The sequence below is a fragment of the Quercus lobata genome, chromosome 6 (genome assembly GCF_001633185.2).
Source record: "Quercus lobata isolate SW786 chromosome 6, ValleyOak3.0 Primary Assembly, whole genome shotgun sequence".
Classification (NCBI taxonomy): Eukaryota; Viridiplantae; Streptophyta; class Magnoliopsida; order Fagales; family Fagaceae; genus Quercus; species Quercus lobata.
Window position 1 is genome coordinate 2,097,789 of NC_044909.1, and position 10,857 is coordinate 2,108,645.

A 10,857-nucleotide genomic window follows, 5' to 3' on the forward strand; every position below is an offset into this window, starting at 1 on the left:
TTATCTAAAATAAAATTTGCTCGAAGTAAACTTATCATGTGTGTGTGGAAGTTGGATTGCCAACAAACTTGAGCCTGCTCAGCCATGCTGTGGCCATTGCCAAATGCGCTGGTTGCGGTAGAAGAAGCTATTCAGAAGGGATTCTTGCAAAGCTCAATGGGAAATTCGCATGATAATCCATGACATTGAAGCTTTGATCGACTCTAACGAAGGAATTTGTATTTTATTCAACTGGGTTAAAAGAGCTTGTAAGTTGTAATTCTTTAGCCCATGCATATAGCAAGTGGGCTCTATAGCTCGTAGTTTTGCTGGTTCTGTACTTCTGTTGCTCCATGTTTTGTATGGGGTGTTCTTTCTGGTATAGTCTGTGTTGGCTGCAGTTGTTGAGAGTTGAGATTGACCACTCAGCAAATGAAAAAACTTGAGCCTGCTATACAGTGAAATTTCAACTATTTCACTCAAAAAATAAAAATAAAAACATTAATTATATCAACCTAATTTTTTTTTTCCTTTTTTGGGAAATTAACAACCCAAGAGTTGGGTCTACATGCACTTGTGTTTATGCCGTGTAATACATTATAAATATTTACTCTGAGCGAAACTTTATTATCGAATTTCATATTAAATTTAAACAGTTATAACTCTAGTACCAAATTAAAAGTTTTTAAGAAATTCAAAAGAAATTTTATTGTATTTTAAATTAAAGTTTCACTATTTATTTTAAAAGAATTTAATTATTTATCATAACTTTTTATTTTGATAAAAATAGCTTTACACAATTTGTTTGTTGAACAAAACTTTTTAATTTTTTCTTTACAATCTTTCTATTTAATCAATTTTGAAAACATTATGAAATTTTTTCTGATTATGCTTTTTAATTAACTTATTCTAAAAGCTCATTTTTCTCAAAATATATATATATATATATATATATATATATTCTAAAAGCTATTCTAAAAGAATAATCATTCTCAATAAAAGTAGTAGCTTTTGTTTTTTGGATAACACAATAAAAGCAGTAGCTATTTTTGTGAAATAACCATTGCATTATAAATTTATGGGGATTCAACAAGTTACATGTGTCCTTGAAAAAGAAATATGTCCCATTTTTGGGCCATAGAGCACAGTATGCTAAATGGTTTGGTAAGTGATAACACATGAAATTTGTGGGGGCCTTCAAATGCCCCACCACCTATCGTTACAACGAAAATGTTGCAGAAAACAATGTCTGCTTCAACACCTAACAATTCGTGAGTCGTGACGCCACAAATGAAATAAGGACAAGACAAAAACGATGTCCATGTCCAAGTTTCAGAGTTTATTGGCTCCCATGCATTATAAAATGCACCCTTTTAGTTCTCACCCTTTCCAGGAAGGATCATAGCAACTTCCATCTCTGTCTCTTTTTTTTTTTTTTCGGCTGAACCATCTCTGTCTCTAGACTTTAATAAGTTAAGAGTAATGCATGACCTCAATTTCTTGAATTTCTTAACTTTATTCAAACAGTTATGCAAAATCATTTTAAATTTTCACTAATCGTTATATTTCCAACCACCGCAATTTTCTGGTACCTATGATGATCTTCAGGGACAGAGTCCACTTTGAGTTAAGGGGGTAACTTTAACCTCTAGCTCGGCAACTTCTTAGCCATTGAGGTTTTTTTTTTTTTTTTTTTTTTTTTTTTTTTTTTTTTTTGTGCACCTATTGGGTAAAGGCAAAATTATTCTATTTAAAACTTTTTAAAGGACCAGTTGTTTGTTTAAGTAAAATTAGTTAATTGGACTTAATTTTTTTTAGCTTTGCTATTGGTGATTTTTTGTTGTTGTACAAATGTTTTTGGGCTAGTATATGTTGTTTTAAATTTTAGATCTATAAATTTTTTTAATGGCCTTTAAAATGATGAAAGTGCTAGGGGTATATTGTTGATATAGTGTGAGTGATTATTAATAAATAAAAAAGTTATATAAGTGATAAGCTCAGATGCGAACCAATAAGAATTCATACCTCAACAGTTTATAAAAATGTTGTAGATAAGTTTGTAACTGTAACGTTACTCTAAAAAGAATCAAAGATATTGTTAAAGGGGCAAAATGTAATTTTATAGAATAAAATTGCTAAATTTAATTCATATATATATATACACTAATATATATATTTTTTAAATTTGGGGGGAGGGGGGGCGGCATTGCCCCCCAGTCAATTAATGCCTCCGTCCCTGGTGATCTCACTTTATTGTTTTTTTTTAGCTTATTTGGAAAGGGAGGAAGGAGCGAGTCAAAATATCGATATTGGATTAAGTGTCAGTTGGACTACAAGCTTATTAATATTAGCATTAGTTATTGTAATGTTAACTCAATTTATAAAGTTTCTTATCATCGAGTAAAAGACACTAAATTGAATCTGTCTACACCAAAGAGAAATCAATTGTTACTTTTACATATCAGTAAGAATAATTATTGAAACGAATGCTATAAATTCAAATTTTATCCTACCTAAACAATATGAGGTTTTGAATATTATTACACATATAATCATTCATAAATTATGTGCATTGGCAATCCAAGAGAGTTAAAATCTTAAATTTAGAGTAAAATACAGTTAATACCTTGAAGTTTAGGCTAATACTAGTCAAGTTTAAAACTTTTCAAAACTAACCAACCTAATTCTTAATCACCTTGAGAGAGAAGAAAAATGAATAACAGTTTAGGGTTCAAGTTGGGTTTCAGAACCAAATTAGTCAGTTTTGAAAAGTCTTGAATTTGACTGGCATTAGCCCAAATGTCAAAGATATTAATTGTATTTTACCCTTAAATCTATAATTATTTTGCCACAAAACTCCAACCAATATATTCATTCTTCCCCTCAAATGCCTTGTCATTATAAAATGTATTAGTAACGATTAGAATAATTTAATTTTGTCGCTTAATGAATAGTGGTGAATGAGATACGATCTTCTCAAACTTTCTTTTCCCTTTTTGTCTTTCTCCTTCAATCAAACTTTTTTTTTTTTTCAATAACAAATTAATTCTTTGAATTGTGACTTTGAACCCAACGCACGCGCTTTATGGAAAGTAACAGTTTACGATTAAGGAGACTTTTGCTAACCATGGCGGTGGTGGATCTTGCATGCAACTTTCGTCTAACGTGTTCTAGGTTGAAAACAACCGCGTAATTGAAACATATACTCGTTTTCTGGTGGTTCAACTTCGAAGTCAGATGGCTCCGGCATAAGTTTGAATTTATTTTAGTATAAGAATCTACCATTTTTTTATTATACATTATCACTTTTTAAAACACTTATATCCGACTATCTATTTTAAACCATATTTCATTAAAATATCAATATTTGTGTTTAATTGTCTCTTTTTTTTTCTTTTTTTTTTTTTATACATTATAACTATCATCCACTCTTTTCTTTTATTTTTGAAGTACATAACAAAAGAATAAAAATAAATAAATGCAAAATGAATAGTGTAAATTTACAAAGTTACGGTAACAATCATGTATTTTTACACAACTTTGCATGACTTGATTTAAGTAAATTTTGGACTTGATTGTCTAAATGTGATATTTTTTCTATTATACAAACACTTATGCAAGTGTTCTAATTGCTATCAACATTGAAGTAAAGTTAAGAGAGGTCGTTTAAAGGTGTAATTAGTACTTTCTCTTTTTTGACTTGGATGGAAAAATGACTGTTAGTGTTATGATTTCCCATATTGCTAAATTATTTTTGGCAACATCATCTTTCTTAGGCTTCACATTGCTTTGTAAGAAAAAGCAATTTCTTAGACTCATGCTAACATGTTAGAGAAATAGAAAGTTAATCTATAACATGCCGATTTCTTAGACATTTCCTTTTTTTCTTTTTTCTTTTTTGAGAAGATTCTTAGACATTTCCTAAATAGGGGGAAAAAGAAGATAAAATCAATCTCCATTTTTAAAATATGCATCTCAAAATATCCCCATTTTATATTAAATTTATTTTTTAAAAAAAATACTAGGCCAAAAAAGTAAAATTTTAAATTTCAAATTCTTAAATATTAGTGCCTAAAATAGGCGGAGTGTAATAATTTGTGACTAATTGTCAGTCAAAGTGTAATTTCTAACTGTCTACAACTTTGAAGATTATCTAATAAAAATCTGATATCCAACTTGTCAGTTAATCTTTAAAATTTGAGTAATTCTACAAGTACTATAAATTTTACTATAATAATCTTACAAACTAATTTGTTAACAGTGAGACAATTCAAATTTTCAAATATGTGGTGATTGAAACTTGTCAATCATATTTATTGTTACATCAGCTTGTCAATTCTATATTCTAAAACTTGGTAGTCTTTAATATTTTCCTTAATTTCGAGAATTTGTTGAACTCCACTAAACACAAAAACTTATATCTATGAGGTAGGTTTTATTATATTTTAATATTTCAAGTTCATTATTTTCCTTTACAATGGGGTTTAAAGATTTGGCTCTTTTTAACGATGCTTTGTTGGCCAAACAAGCTTGGCGTCTTCTTCATAACAAAGATTCGCTTCTGCACAGAGTCTTTAAAAGTAAATTCTTTCCTAATTGTTCTTTTATGGAAGCCTCAGATAATCCTAGTGGCTCACATGCTTGGCACAGTATTCTGAAGGGTAGGGAAGTTTTGTGGGAAGGAGCCCGTTGGAGAGTGGGTACGGGCGATACCATCAAAATTTGGGACTACCCTTGGCTGCCTAGCTTAGAGCATCCAAGAATTTTATCCCCAATAATTGATGGTCTACAGGAAGCTACAGTTGATTGTCTCATAAATCCAATTACAAGGAGCTGGGATAGGGAAGTTTTATATGGTTATTTCGCACCTTTGGAAGCTGAATTAATTTTAAAAATTCCCCTTAGCCCGACAAAGGTTGAAGATAAACTTTTTTGGCCTCATGTATCTAATGGAGTCTATAGTGTGAAGTCTGGATACAGGTTTCTTGTTAAAGAGAAAACCGGTCCACCTCCATCTCCCCCCTCTCAAAATGAAGTCACAAGCTTTTGGAGGCGTTTGTGGAAACTCTCGGTGCCAAACAAAGTCAGAAATTTTTTGTGGAGGGCCTGCAGGGAAGCTCTACCAGTCAAGAAGAATTTGGTCCGCAGGAAGATCCTTGATGATGAAGTTTGCTGCCACTGCAACGTGAAGGCTGAGGATGGTTACCACGCTTTGTGGGACTGTTCTGCACTCTCAGTCATCTGGGAAACTGACTTGATTTGGCTGTTTTGCAGGTCTAAGAAATTTTCTAATTTTTTCGAGCTTGCCAGGTTCGTGTTGGAAGAAGACCAGAGCCCTGAGATGTTTGCGTCGATCACATGGACCATCTGGAGGCGTCGGAACCAGCTTCGCACCAGCAGCAGTCCCTTCCCACTAGCTCAGGTCGTCCCTTCAGCTAGGCAGATGCTTCACGAGTATACAGAGGCAAACCAAACTCCAACGGTGCAGTCTCTCCCTCCTCAACGGTCTCAGCCTAGATGGGAGCCTCCGCCTCCACCGCTCATCAAAATTAACTTTGACGGTGCACTATTCAAAGAAACAGAGGAAGCAGGACTGGGAGTTGCCGTTCGTGATTCTCATGGAAATATTCTTGCATCCCTGGCAGAAAAAATTAAGATGCCATCATCGTCCGACGAAGTTGAAGCTCTTGCAGCGGTTCGAGCTATCACCCTTGCTATGGACCTCAATCTACCCTCTTTTATTGTCGAGGGAGACTCCGAGGTGGTTATTTCAGCCTTAAGGAAAAAAGAAGACTCTTTTTCCTCTTTTGGCCATTTGATTTCTTCCGTCAAGCAAATTTTAGTTAACTGTAACTGCATTTCTTTTTCTCATACCCGTAGATCGGGGAATTCAGTTGCTCATTCTTTAGCCAAATTCGCAAAAACTATTGATGGTGTACTAGTGTGGATGGAGGATGTTCCACCACCTATTTTGGATGTTCTTTTAGCCGACTTTGGCTGATTTTTAATAAGATGAAGATGAATTCTCAAAAAAAAAAAAAGGTTCTGTTACTTACATGTGTATACCTAACACATTATAGACCATTACCCTAAAATTTAACTATAATTACAACTGAAAAAAAAAAAATATATATATATATATATATATATACGAATTGTTGCATACATCCGTTTGTACATTATTTATAACACTAGTTATAATTTTTTTTTAAATACATCAATAGTTATAATAGGAAAAGAGAATTTTAATCTCAAACATATCCTTTAGAAACATGAAGTGGTGTTAGATGAACTATAAGACTTTTACCAATGATATAATATTAATTCAATAGGTTATGAGTTCTCATAAAAACTTTTTGGAGACCCCCAAAAAAAATCAAAGAAATACTACTTCCACAATTGTTTTTGTTAATATGTGGTATTGGGAGAGAAATAATAAAAAGAAGAAAGAAACTCCAAATAAAGAAAATTCACACCCTACACGCTACATTTTACTCTGTTGAAGATTTTACAATCCCTCAAGATATTATTATCTAGGGGTGGAGTAGCCCATTGTTTTTAGATTTGATGCATGCGATGTATTTTTGACAGAAAATTATTCACAAGTTCTTGTCCTTATTCTTGAAACTAAATTACACATTTATTACTCTTTTTTTTTTTTTTTTAAGGTAACTAAGGATATAGATTAACAAATTAAAAGAAAATTATTAGGTACTCTTAGTGTACCATAAATGTGTACTCTCTTCTCACATAAATGGTGGGTAGTGAGACCCACCATTCATGTGAAAGGAATGAGTACGCATTTATAGTACTCCAAAGCTGATGCTAACATCTACCAAAATATCAAAATCAACTTAAGTATTAACACACAACTCTTGTGGCTTCTCCCATATGTGAGAAAATCCACGTACCCAATTCCCCTAATGATCTCTACTCTCAAGTATTAATCTGACCACCACCTGCTTGGTTTGAATTCTCTAACAAGGGGTCATGCGTATTCATTTTAATCACTAGCCTACCTATGAACACATCTAATTTCACAATATGTTTAAATATTAACTTGTAATTGAATTACATTACTTATACATGAAATTACCACAAAAAGAAATTATTGTACATCAATAACAAATTGACATGTAAACATATTAGAAAATTGAGTGTCCTTATAACTTTTCCTTAACCACCCTTTGTCTGTATGCTTGCCACTTAACAATGGTAGAATTCAAATTATAAGGCTTATAGTCCAAACCCAATGAAGAAAAGAATTCAATGAAAACAATCATCCACAAGCAAAGCTTTCAACCGTTTCCTTTTCAAGAATTATGCCCAAATCATACACTTTTGTTTTCACATAAAATCTTTCACATTTATTACTTAATTTGTATAAAAGAGTGATTAGTATATTTCATTTAAAATTTAGTTCAAATGGCAAGGGAGGGTCATTGACTCATTGAATTTTTAAGCCTACATGATTAGGAAGAAAACAACCTTTGTCTAAAATTTAATACTCCGTATACGTAACAAGATTTATATATATTATGTGTTCATCTATTTATTATATAAAAGAAAAGCGTGTGGTCATGATGTAATCACTGATGTCTACAAAAAAAAAAAAAAAAAAAAAGGTGTGTTGCAGTATTTGCTTGCTTGCTTGGACACCCATGCAAACCCCACACAAAATGAACAAACCCCCATAATTTGATATTAACAGTAACCAAATATATAAATAATAAAACAAAAAAATATGGCAGCTCTTGTAATTTCCTAGAAATACAGGGCCTATTAACATTCCTTTCGCCTCTTCTTTTTATCTCTGCAGTGATTCCCATTACCACTCTGCACAATCCCAAAAAAGGAGAGGTTTCCATTAACAAACAAAACACATTTTTCTTCCTTCTTCTATTGCCTCCAGAATTTCATTTCCAAAATTTGCAATTCCCAGTTCTTCAAATTCCCCATTCCTTGTTAAAAAAACTCCAAAATAAATCTCACACCCACAAAGAGGGAATTTGTTTTCCTTGACACTTGTTAGGCCCTTCTTTTGTATCTCTTTCCATTAGGTTTTGTCGAAATTCCCATCAAAACTCAAAAACCCATTATTATTTCCAATTCCCCTTTATGATTATTCCTTTTCCACCTCACAATCTGATGATAAAGCCTTAAGATTCCCATCCAAAATTGGGTCTTTTTTTTTTCTTCTTCTTCACAAAGACCATCTTTTCTTTTTCACTACTAGTATATAAAAATTCAATCTTTCATTACTTTTCTCTTTATTTAAGCACCGAATCCTTAAGGGAGAAGAAAAACGCAAAATTCTTTAGCAAACATGAAGGTCCACCCTATGCCAAAGAAGCGAAATATCACAATCCAATACAACATCAATTCAAGAAACCCACTCTCCGAAGCTCAAGCTCTTCTGGGTCTCTCTTCAAAGAAGCTAAGGCGCTTACCCCATGTGTTTAGCCGAGTTCTAGAGCTTCCATTTCGGTCCGATGCTGATGTGTCGATTGAGGAAAAACCGGATTGTTTCCGATTCATAGCTGAGACGGATGAGAATATCGGTGAAGTGAGGGCCCACATGGTTGAAATCCATCCTGGGGTGACAAAGATTGTGGTGAGGGAAGGTGGGTCGCTTGAGTTGTCTCTGGATAGTTTGGAGCTTGATATGTGGAGGTTTCGGCTACCCGAGTCGACTCGGCCCGAGTTGGCTAGTGCGGTTTTTGTTGATGGAGAGCTTATTGTGACTGTGCCAAAGGGTGATGAGGAAGTTTTGGAAGGTGGTGGGGGAAATGGAAGTGATGGTGGAGATGAAGAGATTTGGAGAGATGGGAATGGTGGCGGCTTTAGAGGAGGTATGGGAGGTAGGCTTGTGCTTGTACAGTAATTATTAAAAAAAGAAAAAAAAAGTTTTAAATTATTTGCTCTTATTTTGAGTTGGGTTTTTAGTTTTGAAGTTAGTGGGGTGGGTGGTGGGACTCGTTTATGTATGCTTCTACTTCCTTTGTTGTTGAATCATGAAATGTTGTTTTTGTCACATGGAAAGTGTGATGGCAATGGCAATGGCAATGAAGAATGAATATGATCGTTGAGTCTTATTATTGTTATTACTTTTTATAGAGATGATAGAATTTGAACCTGTGGCCACTGCTTTATGATGATTGCCCGATATCGATAGCTCAAAACATCAATTGGTTTTTGATATAAGTGGAATTTGAAGCCAATTCCGTTATTTGATTTCAAGAGACTTCATCAGTTGAGCTAACTAGAATTGAGCTAACTAGAATCCACTGAGTGTAAATTTTGTACTAGTTCATTGATGTCGCTTTACTTTGGCATGTTTTTGTCTTTTTCCACTGACATTTTGTTTTGTAGGTTAGATGGTTCTTGATGTATTGTAGGATTAGTTAATTTGGCTAGAGAGTGGTGTTGAAAGTTGAAGCACTTTCCTTTTTGTGTTTACTTTTGAATAAACAAAACCTTATGGTTGTCTGATGAAAACTTTGTCTTCTTCTTTTCATCCTTTCTTAGGCCTTTATGCTGTTGGTAAGTAAAAAAATAGAACAGAGAACATAGTTGTGTCAGGTATTATGTTGTTTGCTTTTCTAAGGTTGAAGATTCCTAGTCAAATAGTGGTCATTGTTTGAGTACAATAATTGTCTTTATGGGATCCCAAAGAAGAAGGTTTGAAGTTTTGAGTGTTTCTACTTTTTCCCCTTGCAATTACTTGGTGATTGACTGGAACATTATAGTCTGGTCTGAATTTCTATGCCAGTGATTCTTGTAATCCACCATGTAGGAAAATTCACTTCATAATTCATGATAATTCAGATGCATTATTTTATTTTATTTTTGCCGAGAATTGATTCCTTAGTTGCTCCATGCATTGTAATGAATATATGCTTTTAGCCCATTAGTAGGACCTAAGCATTTCATTTTGCCTTTTACTTTTAGTGATTAAAATATCCCTTTTAGCCTATCTAGATTTCACTAAGTGATGAAAATTTACCTTATCTTACAAGGCCACTAGGTTCTTATATTTCTTTTTTGTTTTCCTTAAGGAGTTAAAGTCTACTTTTCCTCTCTTTTTCTTTTTAGTCCCAATTGACGTGATCCCTACTGTTGTGTTTGTATTGCAGTCTTGGCATTTGAAGACTTTTTTAGTGGGTCCACCACATCCCCTTAGTCTGACATTAAAGATATTCATTGGCAATATTATGATCAGATTATCTTGTTCCTCCCAAATCCTGCTTTATGTTGCTTGACTTTCTACACGCTTTCTTTGGTCTACCAATTACAATATCATTTTTCTCTTTCTTTTCTAAATTACTTAACTATCTGTGATAGTGCAGCAGTCTCAGCCAAAGTTCTTTCTGATGCTTGAGCAAAGATTTTAATTTAAATATTCTGGAATGAGATTGGAGGAAGAATAAATTTTCTGTTTGATACGTTGCTTGCCACGAGAGATTTCATTATAGTTAGATTCCTTATCAAGCATTGGGGATTTTGCTTTCTCTGGAAGTGAAAGACCTGTTCTTTGGGGAGTTTAGAATTATGGATCACTTTAGAGGTCTAATTGCATTTCCCTACATTACAACTTTTAATATAAGTCCTCCTGTCTTTAGCAATAGAGCTATTGTAGGGCTGTTTAGAAATTTTGAGTTTTGATGTATGGTGTCATTCAACATTTCTAACTTAAATGAGATCTTTCATAATTCTCATGAATTCTGTCACTCTATTAAGTATTATTATGCATTTCTAACTTAAATGATATCTTTCATAATTCTCATGAAATCTGTCATTCTATTAAGATATCTTTCATTATGCATTTAGTGCTCTACTTGATTAAGGCATTTCATTGTGCGTGTGTGAAATTTTTAC

The 10,857-nt window shown here is 33.2% G+C and overlaps 1 protein-coding gene across 1 annotated transcript; it reads left to right on the forward strand.

Moving 5' to 3' along the window:
• The first annotated feature begins 7,780 nt into the window (after positions 1-7,780).
• LOC115994326 lies at positions 7,781-9,496 on the forward strand. The gene has a single exon (XM_031118417.1). It carries the CDS (start codon positions 8,306-8,308, stop codon positions 8,861-8,863), a length of 558 nt encoding a protein of 185 aa, XP_030974277.1. The 5' UTR covers positions 7,781-8,305; the 3' UTR covers positions 8,864-9,496.
• The last annotated feature ends 1,361 nt before the right edge of the window (positions 9,497-10,857 follow it).

Coding starts and splice junctions, on each gene's coding strand:
- LOC115994326 (XM_031118417.1), top strand. CDS start 8,306: ATGAAGGTCCACCCTATGCCAAAGAAGCGAAATATCACAATCCAATAC.